This window comes from Triticum dicoccoides, chromosome 3B (assembly GCF_002162155.2).
Source record: "Triticum dicoccoides isolate Atlit2015 ecotype Zavitan chromosome 3B, WEW_v2.0, whole genome shotgun sequence".
NCBI lineage: Eukaryota > Viridiplantae > Streptophyta > Magnoliopsida > Poales > Poaceae > Triticum > Triticum dicoccoides.
This window is the reverse complement of record NC_041385.1, coordinates 116,944,282-116,968,787: the sequence shown is the minus strand read 5'-3', so window position 1 is coordinate 116,968,787 and position 24,506 is coordinate 116,944,282. Positions and strand designations below refer to the sequence as shown.

At 46.0% G+C, this 24,506-nt stretch overlaps 1 protein-coding gene across 1 annotated transcript; it reads left to right on the top strand.

Annotated features, from left to right (window-relative positions):
* The first annotated feature begins 4,214 nt into the window (after positions 1-4,214).
* Positions 4,215-5,628, top strand: LOC119275075 (transcription factor RAX1-like). The gene is made up of 3 exons (XM_037555858.1): positions 4,215-4,586; positions 4,698-4,827; positions 4,930-5,628. Exons 1-3 carry the CDS (start codon positions 4,451-4,453, stop codon positions 5,477-5,479), a joined length of 816 nt encoding a protein of 271 aa, XP_037411755.1. The 5' UTR covers positions 4,215-4,450; the 3' UTR covers positions 5,480-5,628.
* The last annotated feature ends 18,878 nt before the right edge of the window (positions 5,629-24,506 follow it).

Below are 24,506 nucleotides of genomic sequence, written 5' to 3'. Positions count from 1 at the left end.
TTCTTGGAGGTTACGAGGAGGAACAGGGAGACGAGGTGTTGATCGAGTATCGTCGTGAAAGATCGGGTCATCTACACGCACGAATTGGCATCTCGCCAGTTTGCGCTTCATCAAGTGGTATTCAGAGCTAAGGTTAGTCACGGCGATTCAATTTGCAATATCGTCTGCGGAGGCGAGTATGGAGGTGTTGAGCAGGAACGTATTGATGGAGGAGGAAGGCATCGGCGAGGTTGTTCTTTTTCACACACGATGCGTCGTGAAGGAACGGTGTGTGAATTTGACGATCGATGAAGGTTCTACGGTTAACATGGTGAGCATCGAGGTGGTGAACAAATTGGGACTGAATATGGCACCTCTGGAAAGACCGTACATGCTGAAGTGGTTCGAAGGTGAAATAAAAATTATGCATCGGATTTTGCTATTTTTTGATTTGGGAAAATATTGTTGTGCAGAATTTTTTTATGTTTGTCCTGTGCCCATGGTGTCATGCCATATGCTACTTGGAAATCCATGGTACAAGCGCGTCGGAGCTGCTCGGAATGCCAAGAAAAATACTTACTCGCTATCATGGAAGGGCCAACGAATTTGTTTTACTCTAATGCCAACAGATGTATTTGTTTCAGATTGGAAAAGTCGTTTGCTGAAAAGAAGAGAAGAGCAAGAAGAATTAAAGGAAGAAATCGATGCACCGATAGAAGGGTTGAATCTTTCGGTGGAGAAGGTACAAGATGATAGTGGTGCAAAGGGGCAGCGATGGAGTGTTTTTAAAACAAAGTGCATGATTAAGGACCGTGCATGTAAGATGATAATTGATGGTGGTAGTTTTACTAATGCCATTAGCAAAGATCTTGTGCAAAAATTGGGTTTATCCATGTGGCGGCACCCGCAACCGCACCATGTGGGATGGCTATATAATTCTGGGAAATTAAAGATTACACATAAGGTACGTGTGACATTTGCGGTTGGAGATTATATTGATAAGGTGGATTGTGATGTCGTGTCGATGGACGTGTGTCAGTTGTTATTGGGAAGACCATGACAGTTTGATCGTGATGCAGTGCATGCTGGTAAATCAAACACATATACATTCAAGCATGATGGTAGACGACACGTGCTAAAACCAATGCCGGACAATGTGATCGCTATAAGCATGAAGGTTCCAAAAAAGGAAGTTTTGAAAGATGGCTCAAAACCGAGGACGGTTTTGTTTCAAGGGAGGGATGATGATATGAACACTACATCGTCTAGAATATTATCCAGCGCGGATGCTACTAAACTCGAACCAACTGAGTCGAGCGAGGAGAGTCTAATCAAGGATGCTGGTAAAATTATGAATTGTCCAAATATATTGCACAATGGCAAAGATGGCAAGAAACGTATGATATGCGGACCAGGTATTGGTGCTGCGCAGATGAGCGCACATCAAGCTGGTTATTTGGACTATAAATTGATGCATGGATGTGTTACGAGTCTTGTACGTGCACCTGCACAAGGCAATATGAGAGAATCATGATTGATTTATAGAGAGAAAAACAATCAGCAGAAGCCTTGTGAGCCACGCCCATACATAAAGCCAATATGTCAATTTGGTTTGATAAATAAAAAGAAGTTAGATCCTTTCCAAGAAGTATATGCTCATCACGGCAAGAAACCTGAGGTTATGGAGGAACCCGTACGTGCCAAGGTGCATCCTAATTTTCGTACACCTCCTGGATGGATTAGGATTGGCACCATAGTGCTACACGTTTAGGTCTGCATGGATTTAATCACGCCATTTCCTTCCTTCACGTGGTTGTTACCTTTTTAAGCTAGCAGGTAGGAGTAGATATATTTTGTTAGGTAGTGCACTTGAGGTTAGTTATATACCAGATCACGTTTGTATTTTTTCTTCCTTAGAGATAGGCCGAGCTGGTTGCAGCGTGAGCCATATAAAGGCTGGCTCCGGCCGATGTGAAGGAGGGGAGTTTTGAGTTTTATTCCGGGTATGAGATATACAGAAAAACGTCCGAGTTACGGGCGACCATATCTTGTGTATTATCTGTGATTTTTCCATCGTGAAAATTTACTAGCAACGGAGGGTTGATCATCACATCGACGCCTACGTGCTGATCCGAGGGGGTCATTATTTTCGTTTGTGTATTTTTGTACACAGGTGAAAATTGTTCTTGGAGGTTACAAGGAGGAACAGGGAGACGAGGTGTTGATCGAGTATCGTCGTGAAAGATCGGGCCATCTACACGCACGAATTAGCATCTTGGTAGTCCGTGCCTCATCAAAAAAAGAAACAGAAAAAAGATAAGAAAAAAGAAAAAGAAGATAAATAGAAAAACAAAAATGAAAAAGAAACTGAATAAGAAAAAGCCGGTTCAGGAACCTTCTAGAAGGTTTCCAAAACCGGAAAAAACCGGCTGGAAACATCATAGAAGGTTCCCAAAACCGAGTCTGCTGTAACGCTAAAATGGGCCGGCCCACTCGTTCGCTCGCTCGCACCTCCCTCTGCGAAGCTTTGACAGCTTGCCGCAACGAGCGGCAAGTAGGATTTTCCGGAGGTATCCACAGGAATTACTAGTCAACGGGTACTCCCTCGAGGGGCTTTCCAACAGACGCACTTGAAACGCAGATACGTGAGTTTTTGTGTTCATTGTGTTTATTCCGAGTCCTTTTGGTTTTCCGATTTTGTCTAGTTTTTTCTAGGGTCTTCCTATTTTTAATGTTTCTTCTTTTTCTATATTTTGGATTCCTTTTTTCGTTCTTTTCTCGTGAAGCACAAAAGCACAATTATCCGTAATGTGTGAAGCATAATTAAGCTTGTTTAAAAAAGTGAAGCACCAATGTGTTTCCACACGAAGCACATAATGTGCTTGTGTGCTTCCCAAAAAAGTGGTCAGTGCTTCCACGGTTTCTTAGTTTCCTTTTTTCAGGTTTTTTGTGTTTCCTATTTTTTTACTGGTTTTTTGTGTTTTTTGTTTTTCTCACTTTTTGGGTTCCACGTAAAGCACAAACATTGTTTATGTGTTTCGCCCAAAAAAGTGAAACACAATTATGTTTTTGTGATTGACCCAAAATTAAGCACAAGTTAGTTTATTTGAAAGCACGGGTTACTACTTCGAAACCTTTCAACATGTGGTATATTTTCAAAGAACACGACGCAAGAAATGCAACGGTTAAATGGTTTATGATTTGAGCGCTTGGTTCAAGAGACAAATCGTTTTGAAAGAACAAATATGTAAAAAAGCATAAATAACCCCACCCATGCCTTCGTGGACGTCACTTGTCACCACCAGAGAAGATGAAAGTGACATTTGTAAAGGGCACCTCTTAATTATTGATTTTTGGGTCTCAACGGGGTGAAAGAGCTTTCGGCAGCCGAAAACGTGCCACAAGGCCGTATCCTTTCATCGATCGGGCTTGACCAGACAGTGTCTAGGCCTGCTTGTAAAGGGATCGTCACGTACCAGGAGGAAAGCCCATCTTCTTTCGCCAGCCGTCCGTTCCACGACTGACCCATATTCCCCCCTTCGTGCCCTTTCCTGTGCAGGTTTTCCTGCTCCTTTTGGAACGAACTTTCCGGAGCAGAATTCTACTTTTTCCGTTTTGGGATTAAGCACGGGCATGGCGATTATGTGCGCCGATCGTCCCAAGCGGATCGCATGAGTGCGCCTTAATCATGGTGACATGGTCCTCATGGGTGAGAGTGTGTGAGGGCGACGTCGTGTGTTGGTGTGTGTGTGTGTGTCACGGAATGATTCGTCAAAGCCAAGGAGATATCGGTGACAAATCAAGCAAGAAGAACAGAGCTGCATGGTGGATCTTCGGTGCAGTAACAAAAGCAAAAGCAAGGTGAATCGCTCACGAAATGTAATCCTATATGCAGAGGGATCTTCAGTGCAGTAATAAACTGGAGTACAAAAGCAAAAGCAAGGTGATGTTTGAAGTTTTCACCAAAAACACACCACAAAATAGGCAGTAAAAAGAGGCAACATGCCAGGAACAAAAAGGAAGTAGAGAAGTAAGAAAACAGCATCTGCCAGGAGAATCAACAATGTTTGTTCGGTCGCGTACAATGTTCTCTGCGTGTGATGAGACCGCATGGGCCCGTGACCCAAAAGGCCAAAAGGAGACTGTGAAAGAGAGAACAACCGCTGCAGCAGCAGAGAATCAAGGATCCAAATGGGAAACCACGCCCCGGTCGGTGCACGGCGCCCACCCCGCCCCTCTCTCTTCTCGACACTCTTTTTTCACCCCGGGAGTACGGTTTTTTAAAGACCGCAGGCAGAGGACCCTGCGGTGTTCTGCTCTGTTCGCCGACAACGGGCGGGGTCGATACAAGTAGCGGCAGCCCATCGGCCTCAGCGCAGCAGCGCGGCCAGTCGTACGTCCTCGTCCGGTCTCTCTCTTCAGCCTCCCCTCCCCCGTCGTCTCGTCTCTTCTCGCGGCCGGGTCCGGGGCCATGGGGAGGGCGCCGTGCTGCGACAGGGCGGCGGTGAAGAGGGGCCCGTGGTCGCCGGAGGAGGACGACGCGCTGCGCGACTACATGCAGCGCCACGGCAACACCGGCAGCTGGATCACCCTCCCCAGCAAAGCCGGTGAGTGTGCTGCCCCTTTCATGTCCGTCCGTGCCTTTGCCTTTGCTCGACGCGTGGCGTGCGCGCGTGTTCTCGATCGATCGATGATCTTTGTCTCGGGTGGGTGTGCAGGGCTGAAGAGGTGCGGCAAGAGCTGCCGGCTGCGGTGGCTCAACTACCTCCGCCCCGACATCCGCCACGGCGGCTTCACCGAGGAGGAGGACACCATCATCTACTCCCTCTACAGCCAGCTGGGCAGCAAGTAAGCACTCTTCTCTTTCTTGATCACCAGGCGCGAAAGCGGCATCCTTTTCGTGTCCCGGCCGGCATGACCGATCAAGACGCGCGCTGGCATTCATCGCAGGTGGTCGCTGATAGCGTCGCAGCTGGAGCGGAGGACGGACAACGACGTCAAGAACCACTGGAACACCAAGCTCAAGAAGCGCCTCGCCGCCGCCGCCGCCGCCGCCTTCTCCACCGCCCCCTGCCGTCGCTCCCCGTCCTTCATGCCGCTCCCGGCGCCGGCCCCAGCGCACGCGCACCTGTCGCCGCTTCTCCCGCTCCCCGTGCCGACCGTGAAGGCCGAGGCGTACACCTACGACGACTTCCTGGCGCCGACCGCCGGGCTGCAGGACCCGTTCGCCGCCGAGGGCTCGTCTTCGGCCTCCGCCGCGCTCCAGGACACGTTCGCCGCCGAGGGCTCGTCCTCGGCCTCCGCCGCGCTCCAGGACACGCTCGCCGCCGAGGGCTCGACGTCGGCCTCCGCCGCGTCGTCGGGGTCCAACTGGTCGGCGGTGGACAACGCCGGCGGGTTCTTCGTGGACTTCTGCGCGGCCGGCCCCGACCTCGCCGCCGCAGACCAGTTCCTCGGCGGCTTCTACTACCCTCTCGACTCGACCTTGTCACTAGTGTAGATCGATCGATGTGTGACGGACGCGCGCACGTCCTCGTGACCGATCGATCAAACGTGCTATCCCAAGTACTCGATCTCCATGAGCAAATTCAGATACAAGCTCGGGTTGCCACCTGAAAAAGTGATCTTCGTATGCTTGGAAACTTGAAATGTGGTTCTTGAATCTTGATCACATCGATTACATGCTTCCATGCCCATGTTTTGTCTTCTCAAGTGTATGCAGTTCTTTGAACAGAAATTTTGTGCCGCTAATCCTGATCTTTTCCTAGATGATCAATCGCGCGCGCGCGCGCGCGCACACACACACATGTAACTTGTTGGCGTCCATGTGAAAGGCCGTGGACGCTGCACGCAATTCGCATGGGCCGGGCGAGGGTGGCAAAGAAGATGAGCCATGACCGATCTGAAGATTCGCTTCCGTCCCTGCATGATGTGCGCCGGGTCGGGTCGGTCGGTCGCCAAGTGGTCGATAAGTAACACCAAAAAGCAGTCCATGGAAAAAATCGGTGAAGCCGGAGAGACAGCCATGGCCCACGCCAAGAACAAAATTGGCTGGGGTGATGACTGATTAGCGCAGGGCTAATGACGACGCTTGTGTGATGATAGAGGCACATATTTTTTCTGCTTCGCAACCTCCGGTTGATTGATGACAGGTCGCGCGCGCAAGTAAATGCTTCTTTTTTACAGGGTCTATATTATCCTTGCTTGACTGCCAGAAACTGGACAATTTGCGGTACATCCATTGGAGGTAGTACGATCCTTTTATCCGCAGAAGATAATTAGAAGGGCTGAGAGATGATGATGATGGATCAAAGTGGCCTGGCATGAACAGCAACCAACGTAGGCCCGGCCGCAGTACTGGGGCCGTTTCGGATTTGTCAGGAGAATCATCTCGGAGCAGTGCGATGCTCATCCCTGCCATGCCAGTTCTTGTCGTGTCGACGGAAGCTCGAAAGCGAAACAGAAAGGAAAGTCGACGTGGACGGAGCCGGAGACGTCCATCATGAGATGGACGGCCAGGGGGCTGCGAGCCGTGCGAACGTGCTGCCCGACCACCAAAGCAAAAGAGGCTCTGTGGGGGCGGGGGCGAAAAGAGGAACACAGCCCAACCATACGTAAGTCGATCAGCAGTAGTAGTACTACTACTCTACATGCTTTGCTGCATGCCTGTCTTCCCCGAATAATCCCTACGCAAGTACAGCAATCACATTACGCAATTGCAGAAAAAACACACACGGATCACTTAATTATTCGGTCCTTGCATTGCACATGCGGCCAAAACGACCCCCCATTTCCCATGAGTTTCCGCGATATTCCCACAGGTCACATCATCACATTTTTCAAATCGAGACGCTCCAATCCAATCACAAGATCGCTCCAAAACAAGAGATCAAACAAGACATCTTCTTCCCTGGATGATGCAATTAAGCAGCGTATAATCGTGGTTATTGGCGCATATGCAGCTCAATTATCCCTCCCAAAACCCCACCTGTTGGCCCTTTACACGGCTGGACAGGTCACGCTCAGCCAAACCGGGAGGGTTATAGCCGCTTTTCGGCCCCGTGACAGTGCGCCTGGATGGGGAAAAGACGCGCGGCTTTGAGCTTAGCGTCTGGCTAAGCAAGAGCGACCTCACTAGTTCGCTCTCCATCGTCCGTCGGAGCCGTACGCGGACAGGCAACTCCCTCGGCCTGGCGCTCTTGTCCTGGCGCTGCGCTTTCAGAATATTCCCTCCCCGCGCCACAAGGAGAGCGACCCAATTGGGCTCCAGGTCTTAGCTACAGCCTACAGTATAATCGAGTACTAATCAATCGCCAAAATGTTCCTAAAAAAATCAATCGCCAAAATGTTCCTAAAAAAAATCAATCGCCAAAATCAGATGCTGTTTCGCTAGTTATACTTACTAATTATATACCGCTAAATGAAGCTGAAATGCTCGCCCAGTAAAAAGACTGGACCTGTCGAATGAGACTGTTTCACTAGGTTTTAGTGAAGTCTCTGTATACTACGTTCAGAATTCTGCTAGAAGTTCACTGAGTGATTGCCAGGAATTTTCAGTTCGCCCGTTGCTGTCGCGAGCGTATATAGATTGCTCATAGATAGATTATAAAGTCAGCCGAAGCTTGGACGTCTGACTTGGCCCCCCGAAATGATAAAACGGGAGGGAATGCCGATTACTACTTAACTAGTAGATCCCGTGATCCACTTGATGATTTAGTTTGGGATTATATGCGGGATAACGGGATCAGTAGACTCGTTTTTTCCGGGCCTGCATGGAGTACTGGCCAGCATGCATTATACGATGTGTGTAATTGCGTGTATGGTGTATATATTTACGCACAAGTTGCACGCTGAAAATCGTATGTTATTTGTGTGTGTGTGTCACAGTTAAGTCTACTGATTTTCTGCAAGGATGCATGCATCGGTGCGCATACAATATGTTTGGGAAGCAACATCAAGCCGGCTTATTTTCCTTCTGAATAAGGATGACCTGAGCTAATGATTGTGTTATACAGTATATTGTACAAGCACACTTTTTCAAAGAGTTTGAACTGGATGATGGCGAGTTGGAGGTTTTCAACGGCAGTGATGGTGAGAAGAAAATGCGCATGTATGTCTTATGGCATCTCCAACGCTCACCCTTAAAACCGGCAGTATCCGTCCGGACGTAGTTGTTCGGATCGCGGAAGCCATCCAACGTTGGCCCCTATCCGTCCGCGGAGCAGTCTGGACCACGATATTCCCGTAAATCGGAACCAAACGTGAGGGGCTTTGCGGTAGTCCGGACATGAAACGCGTCGGACTCTGACGCCCATGGCCCACACAAAAGGAAGGCAGAGCCTGCGTTTTTGTAGCCGCCCACACCGTTTCCATGCCAAAATCCCCCACTCTCTTATTTCATCCCGCCGCTCTTCAACCAATTCCCGCACTTTTTCTCCCACTCTCTTCTTCCCTCCCGCCGCCGACACGTGAAACTGGAAGAGAACCTATCGGAGATGGAGGTGGTGGAGGTGCAGGAGGATCCAAACGTCACACTCACCTGAAAGATCAACTCGGCAACGTGGCAAAATCGCCGCGTCAAAGTGAAGGCCAACATTGGAGGAAACACTCAAGAAGTAGAAGGCTAACGGAGGTCGTGCTGGTGGAGGACGTGGCAGTGGCCATGTTGGTCGCAGACGTACGTGGTGGATGTCACGGCCCGGGCCATGATGTCCCGATGGTGTCGCCCATCGTACAGACGTCACCATGGCTGGAGCATTACAAGGCTTCGTACTTCTTTGGCGCCAAACAACTCGATAGGCAGTCCGCGGCAATCGCCGCCGGCCAAGTGCCTTATATCGTCGACGTTAACGCGGTGTCGCCACTCCTCTTAGTATTCGTCACCACAGCTCATCCGGGCGCAGACGGTGGGTGGGAGCAGATGGGTGCCCGCATGCTGTATGGTGCTATGCCTAAAGTGGGGGAGAAGGCATACAATGATAGGGAGAGGGAGATGTTTGACATCACCCATGTTGGAGACGGATGAGGAGGTGGCTATGAGGACGGGCAGGTGACAGACTCAGATCCCACCCAGTCTGGCAACTACACCCACACACAACAGGGCTACACTCAGCCGGGCACATAGCAGTCCTACACCCAAACCGACATGGGCACATAGCAGCAGGATGGGCTGCTGGACAGTAGGAGGAGGACGACGATCTTGATGATTCAACTGGCGATCCGAAGAAGAAGGGTAGAGGAGAAAGGTTCAACAGAACACAAGCATAGTCATCATGATGAAATGAAGACAAACACAGAGTACAGAAAGCGTAAGCACAGGATAACACAGGATGAAGACGGACAGACTGAAGAAATTGAACTGAGGAAATTGAGAAAGCCTTCAGTCAAAGTCTTCAAATAGATGTGAACAAGCACACAACAACAGAAATGAGGAAATGAAAGAGTTGAGGAAATAGAACCAGTAAGCTTGGTGAAGGCAATGATTTGGTAGACCAGTTCCAACTGCTGTCTCAGTTGTACGTCTGGTTGGAGCGGCTAGGTATTTAAACCTAAGGACACACATTCCCGGACACATAGTCCCGGGCACATAGTCCTCACCATATTCTCCTTGAGATAAGGTCACACAGGCCTCGCCCAATCACTCGTGGTAAGTCTTCAGGTGACTTCCAAACCTTCACAGACTAGGTCACTCGGCGATCCACAATTCCTCTTGGATGCTCTAGACCATGACGCCTAACCGTCTGGAAGAAGCACAGTCTTCAAAGGTAACAAGCGTCGGATCCACGCAGGATCAATCTCTTTAGTGATGCTCAATCACTTTGGGTTGTAGGTGTGTTGGGTTTGGGGTTTCCTCACTTGATCATTTTCGCTCAAAGTCCTCGGAGGATGGGATGCTCTCAAATGACAAGCGTCAGTTTCTCTCGGAGCAGCCAACCAGCTAGTGGTTGCAGGGGGCGGCTATTTATAGCCTAGGGAGCAGCCCGACATGATAAGACATAAATGCCCTTCAATGATATGACTGTTAGGTGGGTAGATATTTTGGGACAGCTGGCGCATAGCATAGCAACGGTGGGAATTTGGACTCTCAAATTCCTTAGGGCTGTCATGTTCCTCACTGTGTAGGCAATCCGCACTGGCGAATTCCTAACTCCTCAGTTAGAACAAATTCCTCAGCAACCAGAAGAACACTGTCTCTGTTACTGAAGAATTTGACTGAACTTTATGAGATTTCCAATGGCTTCACTCAAAGGGATTGGTAGGTGTAGGATTTTGAGTTGAGCATCACATGGAATTTTTTTCTTAGTATTTCCTCAACCCCCTTTAACAGTACGGTGTTTCCTATGACTCATGAAAAAGAAAATGAAACTGCGAAAACAAAAGTCTTCATGCTTCATGTTCCTCGAATGATTTCCAAGTCTTCAAGGTCACACCAATGTCTTCACTTTCAAAGTCTTCAGAAAGTCTTCAGAAATCAGAAGTCTTCAGTCAAAGAACTTCATTTTTAGGGGTCGACTTTCTCTGTAAATATCAAACTCCTCATAGACTTATAGACCTGTGTACACTCACAAACGCATCAGTCTCTTAACCTGTAAGTCTTCAATACACCAAAATCACCAAGGGGCACTAGATGCACTTACAATCTGCCCCTTTTTGGTGATTGATGACAATATAGGTTAAGTTTTCAACGGGGATAAACATATGAAGCGTAAATACTTATATTGAGGAATTTGATTGCAAGATATATAAGAGCTCCCCCTGAAGATGTGCATAGTGAGGAATTTGCTTTTGAAGCAATGTGAAAGTGCGTTATGTCGACTAGAGGGGGGGGGGTGAATAGGCGATTTTTATGAATTCTTCACTGAGGAATTTGCCGGTGAGGAAATTCCTAACTGAAGAACTATTAGCAGCGGAATAAGTACTCAGAAGTAAGCATAACAGAATACAAGCATGGTCATCATGATGAAATGAAGACTAGCACAGAGTACAGAAAGCGTAATCACAGGATAACACAAGACGAAGACAAACAGACTGAAGAAATTGAACTGAGGAAATTGAGAAAGTCTTCAGTCAAAGTCTTCAAACACAGATATGAACAAACACTCAACACAGTAATGAGGAAATGAAAGGGTTGAGGAAATAGAACCAATTAGGTTGTTGAAGACAATGATTTGGTAGACCAGTTCCAACTGCCGTCTCAGTTGTACATCTGGTTGGAGCGGCTGAGTATTTAAACTCGAGGACACGCAGTCCCGGACACCCAGTCTCTGAGCACGCAGCTCAGGACACCTAGTCCTCACCGTATTCTCCTTGAACTAAGATCACACAGATCTCATCCAATCACTCGTGGTAAGTCTTCAGGCGACTTCCTAACCTTCATAGACTTGGTCACTCGGCAATCCACAATTCCTCTTGGATGCTCTAGACCTTGACGCCTAACCGTCTAGAAGAAGCACAGTCTTCAAAGGTAACAAACATCGGATCCACGCAGGATCAATTTCTTCAGTGATGCTCAATCAGTTTAGGTTTGGAGGTGTTTGGGTTTTTGGGATTTTCCTCACTCGATGATTTTCGCTCAAAGTCCTCGGAGGATGGGTTGCTCTCAAATGACAAGTGTCAAGTTCTCTCGGAGCAGCCAACCAGCTAGTGGTTGTAGGGGGCGGCTATTTATAGCCTAGGGAGCAACCCGACATGATAAGACATAAATGCCCCTCAATGATATGACCGTTAGGTGGATAAGATATTTTAGGACAGCTGGCGCGCAACACAGCAATGGTCGGAAATTTGACTCTCAAATTCCTCAGGGCTATCATGTTCCTCACTGTGTAGGCAATCCGCACTGGCGAATTCCTAACTCCTCAGTCAGAGCAAATTCATCAGCGACCAGAAGAACTTCGTCTCTGTCACTAAAGAAAGTGACTGAACTGTATGAGATTTCCAAAGGCTTCACTCGAAGGGATTGGTAGGTGTAGGATTTTGAGTTGAGCATCACATGGAAATTTTTCCTTAGTATTTCCTCGACCCCCTTTAACAGTACGGTGTTTCCTATGACTCAAGAAAGAGAAAAACAAAACTATGAAAACGAAAGTCTTCAAGCTTCATATTCCTCGCATGAATATCAAGTCTTCACGGATACACCAATTTCTTCATTTTCAAAGTCTTCAGAAAGTCTTCAGAATATCAAAGTCTTCAGTTGAAGAACTTCATTTTTAGGGGTCGACTTTCTTTGTAAATATCAAACTCCTCATAGACTTATAGACCTGTGTATACTCACAAACGCATTAGTCCCTCACCAAAATCACTAAGGGGCACTAGATGCACTTACAATCTCCCCCTTTTTGGTGATTGATGACAACATAGGTTAAGTTTTCGACGGGGATAACCATATGAAGTGTATACACTGATATTGAGGAATTTGATTACAAGATATAGTAGAACTCCCCCTGAAGATGTGCACAGTGAGGAATTTGCTTTTGAAGCAATGCACACTTGAAAAGTTAAATCATGGAGATCTCCCCCTATATCTTGTAATTCATACACGCATTTGATATATAATATGAGAATTTGAAATGCATGATGAAATATGGTGCCTGATGAGATTCAGCATGCATGCAATGTCATTAACGAGGAATAAGCATGCAAAGCATAATGCAACAAAAGTATCAGCGCACCATCGGGTTTAAGATTACAACTCGATCCAAATAAAAGTTTCTGAAGAACGAGAGTTGTAACTTAAAAAAATGCCCTTAATATAAACCCTCTTGAAGACTAACTCAGATTTCTCCCCCTTTGTCATCAAATGACCAAAAGGATCGAAACTGAGGACTAACGCCCCTGAAGAATATCAAGTTGATGGAGGAGCGCCAGCGTTGTTGGGGTTGTTTGTTGTAGCAGGGCCTGCCGCAGTGTCGTCCAAATCTTCATACTCATCAGTCTCGCGTGATGAAGAATAGGAGCTGGCCACCAAGGAAGGAACTTTGACCTTCTTGAATTTCTTCGGTGGAGGTGCAGACCAGTCAAATTCTTCCTTGAGACCCATTTTCTTCAGATCTGCAGCGCTGTAGACATGAGAGAGAACAACCCAGGTAAGGTGGAAGGTTTCATGGAGGTAGTATTGGTTTTTCTTCACTTCATTGTGTGTTGAGGTCATGTTGTGAAGAATTGAATCAAACTGACGCTTTACCCAGTTATGATTGCGATCAACCTTCTGATGAAGACTGAGGAGTAACTCACGATCAGTCATCACCCTGGGTGCTGTGGCTTGAGGAGTTTGCTTGGCTGAGGTATTTGCGGCAGAGTCATGTGTGGCAAAATCGTCATTGGTAGAGTAAGATGCAGCCTTGCGAAATTGACCATCCAATGGACGAATGCCTTCATCGATCACAGCAGCGGCCTTGCCTTTATCATCAGCTGATGAAACTGTCCGTTTGAGGACTTCAATGGGAGGCAAGTAGCTACCGTGGTTCAGAGTGTCAGCTTTGTAATTCAGTGAAGATCTTGCCCTGATGAATCTCATAATCCAAGGAGCATAGGGCTTCAGCTCGAATGGTGACATAGCAATATTGGCCAGAGTCCTCATGAAGAAATCATGGAAGTTGACGGGAACGCCATGAATGATGTTGAAAAGCATATTCTTCATGATGCCAACGACTTCTTCATCATTTGAGTCGTGGCCTTTGATGGGACTCATTGTCTTCGTCAGAATTCGATAGACAGTCCGAGGCACATAGAGTAATTCCTTGACGAGGAATTTGGTTCTTGGGGCCTGCCTTGGCTTCAAAGGCTTCATCAATACTTGCATATAGTGATCTGAAAGTTCTGTTTCATTGTAGACACAGCGAGCACCATCAAGTGGAGGATTGAGAGGAAGGACACGAAGCAATTCAGTTGCTGGTGCCTTGTAGTGAGTGTTTCCAGACATCCAGTCCAACACGCATGAGTTCACGTCATCAGCGTCTCCGGTGATGTGCAAAGTTGCATAGAATTTAAGAATGAGTTCTTCATTCCAGTCACAGATATCAATGCAGAAATTCAGAAGTCCTGCGTCGTGAAGAACACTGAGGACTGGCTCAAAGCCGGGCAGAGATTCCATGTCCACATGAGGAATATGTGCATGATCGAAGACTTTGTCTTTGGCGAAAAGCACTGAGGAATAGAAATTGGCTTGGCTGGCAGTCCAGAAACGCCTCTTCCTTATGCGAGCAGAATCATATGGATTATAGTCTGTGAAGAATACGTGCTCGGCAAAGAAATCTTCAGCCTTGAACTTTTGTTTGCTTGAGAACGGATCCTTTGGCTTTGGCAGAGGGGTGTCAGTGAGTTGCATTACTACCTCAGGAATCGCGAGCTCAGGTTCTTCAGGCTAAGGAATTTCTTGTTCCTCAATAGGTGCAGTCTGAGGATCAGCAGCAGCAGGTTCATCAACACTAGTGGCTGGAATTTCTTCATGGACAGATGTCATGGGATGAGTTTCTTCAGAGCCCATTTGAACTGTTGGTGCAGGGGACTGAGGTATCTGTTGGAGTGGGGTGAAGAGTGGAGAATTTGGATGCTGACTTTCCCAAAAGTCATCGTTCATCATAGGTGTGGTGCAGCCAATATCCACATCTTCATCTTCAATTTCCTCAACACTAGCCTCTTCAGCTGTGAACTGAGTCAGAGGTGAGGAAATGATTGGCATTGAAGGGATTGCGTCCACTTCAATTTCTTCATCAATCTGCTTTGACGAAGCAGCAGAATGATTTTATTCATCAGATCCGCTTGGGATCTTATAGTCTTCTCCAAAAGGAACAAGGTCCTTTGATGGCATGGAGGAAATTGGAACAGCATCAATTGGATTTTCGAGTGAGCTGGTCATTGGCTTCATTTCCTTCGCAGCCGAAGAATTTGACGCAGCTGATGCCTTCCTTTTCTTCACTGCAGCTCGCTCTACAGCCTTGGTCTTCTTCACATCGAATGCACATGGAAGAATTGGAGTTGGTGTAGGCGCAGATGGAGCTGAGGAATCTGGTTGATTTTCTTCAGGCGCAACTGATGCAGTTGCCCTGATCACTTCAGTTTCTTCAGGCGCACCACTAGTGGATGCCCTGGCAATTTCTTCAGCGGCTGGAATTTCTTCACCAGCCCTGGAACGAGCTTGTTTATCAGCAGGCTGAAAGTCATGAGCGATGCTGGCATGTTCTTCAGCAGGCTGAGCAGAGTCTGCAGCCTGAAGATTTTCTTGTTGCGATGGGGCTGCAACATTCGTGAATTTCTTTGTCAGATTGACGAATCTCACTTTAGCTCCCTGCCAATCAGTATAGTAGGCATCAAAGTCTTTGCTGAGGGCTTGAATTTCAGATTGAGCCTGGAGAAGTTCCTCAGGTGTCATTCTGACAACGTTTTTCTTCAGGAGCTTCTCCTTTCTGTATTGAGATTTCTTGATCTCTCTTGCCTTCTCAAACTTCCATTTCTCTTCAGTGATGAAATGGGACAACATATGATTCTGTCCAGGAGTCAGATGAAAATCAGGCATTGGTGTGTTCGGATCCTTGTGCCAGAGATCAATGTAATCGAGGATTTTCCTCGGATCCAACAGCAGTGGCACAGATGTGCCTTTGGCTCTAGCGGCCTTCACCTGTCTGTCTCTGATGATTTCTGCAAGTTCTTCATCAGAAGCTTCATCATCAGAAGGCACATGGAATACGACCTGTTTCTTCTTTGGACTTGGCCGAGGACCTCATCCAGCTGTTGCTTTGGTCTTCATCAGTGTCGGGCCAGATGATGAAATTGGTGCAGCTGAGGAACTTGCGGAAACACCAGATGCAATCGAGAAACCAGCAGTCCTTTGACATGTAGCCAGATGCACAGGAGCTGAGGACTTTGAAGGAGCTGTTGAGGACTTTGGTGGAGCTGTGGCAGTGTGAGGAATTTGCCGTGAGGGCATTGCTGAGGAACTGGGCCGTGAGGGCGCTGTTGGTGAAGCACTTGGCTTACGAGCAGGCTTCTTTGGCATGGATTTCCTCGGTTTGACCGAGGCCTCAGCAGCAGTAGCAGTGGCAGAATCCTCACTGAATTTCTTCACTGCCTCCTTGGCCCGTCTTGCCAATTTTTCTTGGCGCTTAGCCCATTCTTCAGGAAAGTCCTCACCACGTTTGATGCTTGTGGGGTCAGCTACTTGGCCAGGTGCCAATGGAGCTCTTGGGCATGGAGGATTGAGGGTGAATTTCTTCATGTACTTTGGAGTCACATATCTGTATTCCCTCCATTCCCTTGCCCATCTCCGTTCAATCTTTTGAATGCGCACCTTGCGCTGATTTTTATTTTCTTTGCCAAATTTTGCTTCATCAGGTGTGCAATAGTCAGCATAAATTTCCTCAGGGATTTCAAAAGCAGTCATAACTTCAGGTTTCTTTCCTCCTTTCTGCGGCTTCTTACCGTCTGCCATATTCTTCAGTTGAGGAATTTGAACAATCGAGTTTTCTGAAGAAGTACGCAGTTTTTCTTCGAGGAATGCTGCAAATGAGTTAAGTTGATGAGAACCTAGTGATTCAGCAGCAGACATGAGTACCTGTGAACAGAGTACAGGTGCGAGGAATTTGGAGAGGCCATATGCGTTCTCAGAAGGTTTTTCGAAAAGAACAAGTTTTGAGGAATTTGACCAGATGAGCCTTGAGGAATTTCACTAAGCGTTCTTTGTCTTAGGTTCCAGAGTTGTACAGATTGAAAATCCACACAATTGAGGAATCTTGAGGAAAAATGATGCTTAGAAAAACTAATCAAGAGCATATAACGTGTGAGGTGTTCATGTGTGTGAAGATTTGAAGAATAAACACCTTTGAAGATTTTCAGGAAAGCTTGAGAATCAAGGCGAGTAATAAAAGTAACTTTTAATTACCCGAAGTGAAGAACACGACGAACTGAGAAGAACAGATGGGAAGTTCATCAGGTTAGATCTTCCTTGCCCTAACTCGGCGGAGGAAGACAGCTACGGCGGTGGCGGAGTGAAGATTTCCGCGGTCGGTGCGAGTACGATGGCGACGAGGTCGAGGCAGCGAAGCTCTTCCTCACCGGCGACCATGGAGTAGCGGCGGCGCTAGGGTTTGAGGAGCTCGAGCGAGAGAGAGAACGGTCGAGCAGAGTAAATGAAGTGAGGAAGGGGAGAGGGGTATTTATAGACACGATGAAAAACTGTTCGCCCGAAGATTTAGGACGAACGTGCCCCTGCCCTTTCTCCTTCATGTGACAGGTGTCACCCACGTACTGTGTAGTGTAGATCATGTAAGATCGTGGGTGAATAGAATAATGCATCGTGGGATGCGGAACAGTTTGTGCGGCAAAACCGAAAATTTGGATAAGATTTGTTTTAAAGTTTCGTTCGCAATTTCTTCAGCTGACAAGGACACAGTGAATATTTTGAACGAGTTTCAAATAGAACGCACATGAAGAATTTGTGAATAGATTGGGTTGAGTATAGCATAAAGGGGGAAGGGTCCGATCACATTCACTTTGCAGAAGAAACAACTTGAAGAATTAGCTATAAGTGAATGTTGTAGAGGACATAAACTTATATATATATATAGCCAATGAAGAAAAACGAAGGAAACAGTGAAGATTTTGAAAAGTTGAAGAATTTGAAAAACTGGAGAATTTCAAAAACTGAGGAAAAACTCAAATTGAAGATTTTCAACTTTCTGTGGTGGTGTGACCCACCGTATAAGAATGATGATTTCAGACACCGCGTACAATTGTCGTAGGGTTCTGAGAATCAAATTCTTCATTAATTTCTTCACACTTAGAGTGTTATTCTTCATTGATTGAAGAAAAACGTTTCTTCATGTTTGCACATCTAAGTCATCAATTTTGCATAAGTGTTAGGATGTGTGTCCTTTTCAAAGAACATTCGAAGATTCTAAGATATTTTGCTCACACCGCAACTTGCTAAATCTCTTCTCATCCAAGGGCTTAGTGAAGATATCAGCTAGCTGTTCTTCAGTCTTCACGTGCTCGATGGAGATGTCACCCTTCGACACATGATCACGAAGAAAATGACGACGAATCTGAATGTGCTTAGTCTTCGAGTGCTGAACTGGGTTGTGAGCAATCTTGATGGCACTCTCATTGCGCAGAGGAGAGGCACATTCTTCATGTTGATGCCATAGTCCTTGAGTGTTTGCTTCATCCAAAGCAGTTGAGCACAGCAAGAGCCAGCAGCAATATATTCAGCTTCCGAAGTGGACAGTGATACGCAGTTCTATTTCTTCGAGGACCAACAGACCAAAGATCGTCCGAGGAAATGACAAGTGCCAGAAGTTGACTTGCGGTCCACATGATCACCAGCATAGTCAGAGTCAGAATATCCAATAAGATCAAAAACAGAGCCCTTGGGGTACCATAATCCTAGTGTTGGTGTGTGAGCTAGATATCGAAGAATATGTTTCACAGCCTTATGGTGTGATTCCTTCGGTGCAGCTTGAAATCGGGCACACATGCAAACACTAAGCATTTTATCTGGCCTAGATGCACATAAGTACAGTAAAGAACCAATCATGGAGCGGTATACCTTGTGATCGAAGTCAATACCATTTTCGTCAGTGCATAGATGGCCATTTGTGGGCATAGGAATTTTGACGCCTTTGCAATCTTGCATGCCAAATTTCCGTAGTACATCTTTGAGGTATTTCTCCTGAGATATGAATATGCCATTGCGCTGTTGACGAATTTGAAGACCTAAGAAAAATTTCAACTCTCCCATCATAGACATTTGATATTCTTCACTCATCATATATGCAAATTCATCACTATAACGTTGGTTAGTACAGCCAAAGATAATATCATCAACATATATTTGGCACACAAACAGTTCACCATCATAAGATTTAGTAAAGAGAGTAGGGTCAAGTGAACCGGGTGTGAAGCCATTCTTCACGAAGAATTCCTTCAATGGATCATACCACGCCCGAGGGGCTTGCTTGAGGCCATAGAGGGCCTTATTAAGTCTGAAGACTTTGTCAGGATTCTTTGGATCTTCAAAACCTGGGGGTTGAGCAACATATACTTCTTCCTCAAGCTTACCATTGAGGAATGCACTTTACACATCCATTTGATATAAGATGATATCATGATGGTTAGCATAAGCAAGTAATATGCGAATAGCCTCAAGTCTAGCAACAGGTGCAAAAGTTTCATCGAAATCAATTCCTTCAACCTGTGTGTAGCCTTGAGCTACCAGTCGTGCCTTATTCCTCACCACAAGGCCATTTTCATCTTGCTTGTTGTGGTAGATCCACTTTGTGCCAATGATATTATGCTTGCAAGGATCTGGACGTTTGACCAGTTCCCAAACATTGTTGAGCTCAAACTGATGTAATTCTTCTTGCATAGCCTGAATCCACTCCGGCTCCAGAAATGCTTCATCTACCTTAGTGGGCTCTGTGATAGAGACAAAAGCATAGTGCCCACAAAAGTTAGATAAATGTGAAGCTTTTGAGTGTGTGAGAGGACCTGGCGCTTCAATGTCATCGATGATCTTGTCAACTTGTACTTCTTTTGCAACGCGAGGATGAGCTGGCTGTCGCTGAGGAATTTGATCAGCATTTTCTTCAGCACCATTTTCTTCAGCATTATCTTCAGGTGCATCAGCTTGACGTTCTTCACGTACTGGAACGAATTCTTCAGCAAATTCTTCAGCAGGAATGACATCCTCAGTTGCCTTGAACTTGATAGAATCCTTAGGTGCTGGTTCATCTAACACAGAAGGTAGGTGCTCTCTTTGCGAGCCATTAGTTTCATCGAACCGCACATCTACAGTTTCAACAACCTTGTGAAGAGCATTGTTGAAGACTTTGTAGGGTGCGAGTCCTTTTCGTAACCAAGCATAAAACCTTCATGTGCTTTCGGTGCAAATTTAGAATTGTGGTGAGGATCTCTAATCCAACATTTAGCACCGAAGACTTTGAAATAACTCACATTGGGTTTCTTGTCAGTGAGGAGTTCATAGGCCGTCTTCTTGAAGAATTTGTGAAGATATACTATGTTGATGATGTGGCACGCAGTATCAATTGCATCAATCCAAAAATGATGAGGCATTTTGTATTCATCAAGCATAGTGTGAGCCATTTCAACAAGAGTTCTGTTCTTGCGCTCCACGACGCCATTCTGCTGAGGAGTATAGGGAGCAGATAACTCATGAGTAATACCAAGTTCATCAAGATAGTCATCAAGACCGGAATTCTTGAACTCAGTTCCATTGTCACTCCTGATGTGCTTGATCTTCACACCAAAGTTGGTTGAAGCCCTCGAAGAGAATCGTTTGAAGACTTCCTGCACTTCATGTTTGTAAGTAACAATGTGTACCCATGTATATTGAGAGTAATCATCAACAATGACAAAACCATATAGAGATGCAGCATTAGTGACTGCTGAGTAATGATTAGGTCCGAAGAGGTCCATGTGAAGCAATTCGAATGGACGAGTAGTGGTCATGATAGTCTTCGCTGGATGCTTGGCCTTGGTCATTTTTCCAGCTTCACAGGCTCCGCATAAGTGATCCTTGAGGAATTTGACATTCTCAATGCCAATGACATGCTTCTTCTTTGCAAGCGTGTGCAAATTCCTCATGCCTGCGTGACCAAGTCGTCGATGCCATAGCCAGCCTTCTGAAGCTTTTGCAAGTAGACACACGGCTGGTTGTGGTCCTGTAGAGAAATCAACAATATACAAGTCTCCTCTCCTAAAGCCTTCGAAGACTTTGGAATTGTCATAATCACAACACAGCGATACTTGCCAAAGACAACAACCATATCAAGATCACAAAGCATTGAGACTGACATGAGGTTGTATCCTAAGGACTCAACAAGCATGACTTTGTCCATGTGTTTATCCTTAGAGATTGCAACCTTACCAAGACCCAATACCTGACTTTTGCCTTTGTCAGCAAAGATGATGTGCTTCAGATGTGACGGTGATAAGGGAGCATCCATCAAAAGATTCTTGTCACCAGTCATGTGATTTGTACATCCACTATCGAGGACCCACTCAGTGGTTTTGGGTTGATCATCCTTTGCACCTTTTGCCATGAAGCAATAGGTGGGAGCGTAGTCATCATTATCTTCATCACGCTTGTCGGTGGGGTCAGTTTCTTTAGTGTTGAAGATGGACTTGCTAACGAAAGAAGTAGCGAAGGCCAGACTCGCCACACCGGATTCAGATTCTTCAGACTCCTCCTCTTCCTCGTTTTCCTCAGATTCAGCTTCAGAGTCCATTTCCTTGCCAATGAATGCCCGAGCCTTCTTGGAGCTGCTCTTCTTGTGAGATGAAGACTTCGAGGATTTTGATGATGAAGATTTTGACGATTTCTTCTTCTTCTTTGCACCATCAGAACTGTAATCCTTGTATTTCTTCTTCTTCAACTCCTTTTCCCACTGAGGACAATCTTGAATATAATGACCAGGTTTCTTGCATTTGTGGCACAGCCTTCTCTTATAGTCACTTGATGAGGAATCACTGCTTCTTGAGGATTTTCCAAAGCGACCACGCCTTGAGAACTTCTGGAATTTCTTCACGAGCAGTGCTAGCTCCCGGCTCAATTCTTCAGGATCACCAAGGCTACTACAAGAATCCTCACATTCAGACTCAGACACAGCCTTGGCCTTCAGGGCACGTGGTTTGCCATAGCACGAACCATAGAGATCTCTCTTTTCAGCAAGCTGGAACTCGTGAGTATTTAGCCTTTCGAGGATATCGGCAGGATCAAGAGACTTGTAGTCAGCCTGTTCTTGTATCATCAGACCCAGAGTATCAAATGAGGAATCAAGTGATCTCAACAGTTTCTTCACCACCTCATGGTCAGTGATGTCAGTGGCACCGAGGGCTTGAAGCTCATTTGAGATGTCAGTGAGGCGATCAAAGGTTTGTTGGACATTTTCATTGTCGAGTCATTTGAAGCGGTTGAAGAGATTCCGAAGAACATCAACTCGAGAGTTGCGCTGAGTTGAGACTCCTTCATTCACTTTGGACAGCCTATCCCAGATAAGCTTAGCAGTTTCCAAAGCACTCACTCTTCCACACTGTCCTTTACTCAGATGGCCACATATGATATTCTTCGCTTGAGAATCGAGTTGCTTGAATCTCTTCACATCGGTAGCGTTCAGTGAGGGTGTGACAGAGGGAACACCATTTTCCACAACATACCAGAGATCGTTGTCAATTGCCTCGAGATGCATTCGCATCTTGTTTTTCCAGTAGGGGTAGTCCGTCCCGTCAAAGGTAGGACACCCAGCCGAGACCTTGATCATACCTGCGGTCAACATAACTGAAACTCCAGGCGGTTAAACCAAAATCACACAGAACAAGGGAGTACCTTGCTCTGATACCAATTGAAAGTGCATTATGTCGACTAGAGGGGGGGTGAATAGGCGATTTTTATGAATTCTTCACTGAGGAATTTGCCGGTGAGGAAATTCCTAAGTGAAGAACTATTAGCAGCGGAATAAGTACTCAGAAGTAAGCATAACAGAATACAAGCATGGTCATCATGATGAAATGAATACTAGCACAGAGTACAGAAAGCGTAATCACAGGATAACACAAGACGAAGACAAACAGACTGAAGAAATTGAACTAAGGAAATTGAGAAAGTCTTCAGGCAAAGTCTTCAAACACAGATATGAACAAACACTCAACACAGTAATGAGGAAATGAAAGGGTTGAGGAAATAGAACTAGTTAGGTTGGTGAAGACAATGATTTGGTAGACCAGTTCCAACTGCTGTCTCAGTTGTACGTCTGGTTGGAGCGGCTGAGTATTTAAACTCGAGGACACGCAGTCCCGGACACCCAGTCTTTGAGCACGCAGCTCAGGACACCCAGTCCTCACCGTATTCTCCTTGAACTAAGATCACGCAGATCTCGTCCAATCACTCGTGGTAAGTCTTCAGGCGACTTCCAAACCTTCACAGACTTGGTCACTCGGCAATCCACAATTCCTCTTGGATGCTCTAGACCTTGACGCCTAACCGTCTGGAAGAAGCACAGTCGTCAAAGGTAACAAGCGTCGGATCCACACAGGATCAATTTCTTCAGTGATGCTCAATCACTTTGGGTTTGGAGGTGTGTGGGTTTTTGGTATTTTCCTCACTCGATGATTTTCGCTCAAAGTCCTCGGAGGATGGGTTGCTCTCAAATGACAAGTGTCAAGTTCTCTCGGAGCAGCCAACCAGCTAGTGGTTGTAGGGGGCGGCTATTTATAGCCTAGGGAGCAGCCCGACATGATAAGACATAAATGCCCCTCAATGATATGACCGTTAGGTGGATAAGATATTTTGGGACAACTGGCGCGCAGCACAGCAACGGTCGGAAATTTGACTCTCAAATTCCTCAGGGCTATCATGTTCCTCACTGTGTAGGCAATCCGCACTGGCGAATTCCTAACTCCTCAGTCAGAGCAAATTCATCAGCGACCAGAAGAACTTCGTCTCTGTCACTGAAGAAAGTGACTGAACTGTATGAGATTTCTAAAGGCTTCACTCGAAGGGATTGGTAGGTGTAGGATTTTGAGTTGAGCATCACATGGAAATTTTTCCTTAGTATTTCCTCGACCCCCTTTAACAGTACGGTGTTTCCTATGACTCAAGAAAGAGAAAAACAAAACTATGAAAACGAAAGTCTTCAAGCTTCATATTCCTCGCATGAATATCAAGTCTTCATGGATACACCAATTTCTTCATTTTCAAAGTCTTCAGAAAGTCTTCAGAATATCGAAGTCTTCAGTTGAAGAACTTCATTTTTAGGGGTCAACTTTCTCTGTAAATATCAAACTCCTCATAGACTTATAGACCTGTGTATACTCACAAACGCATTAGTCCCTTAACCTATAAGTCTTCAATACACAAAAATCACTAAGGGGCACTAGATGCACTTACACAATGCACACTTGAAGAGTATAATCATGGAGATCTCCCCCTATATCTTGTAATTCATACACGCATTTGACATATAATATGAAGAATTTGAAATGCATGATGAAATATGGTGACTGATGTAATTCAGCATGCATGCATAGACATTAATGAGGAATAAGCATGCAGAAGAACTCAGCAAAAGTATCAGGCCACCATAGAGTTTTAAGATTACAACTCGATCCAGCAAAGTCATCAAAAGAACGAGAGTTGTAACTTAGCAAAGAAAAAGCCCATATAAGATAGACCCGCTTGAAGACTAACTCAAATTTCTCCCCTTTGTCACCGAATGACCAAAAGGGTTGAAAATGAGGACTAACGCCCCTGAAGAATATCATGATGATGGAGGAGCGCCAGCATTGTTGGGGTCGTGTGTCGTTGTAGGGCCTACCGCAGTGTCGTCCAAGTCTTCATACTCGTCCGTGTCGCCTGATGAAGAAAATGAACTGGCCACCAAGGAAGGAACCTTGACCTTCTTGTATTTCTTTGGTGGACGAGCAGACCAGTCAAAATCTTCCTTGAAACCCATTTCCTTTAGATCTTCTTCACCATATAGATGTGACAGAATAGCCCAGGTGCGATTGAAGACTTCATG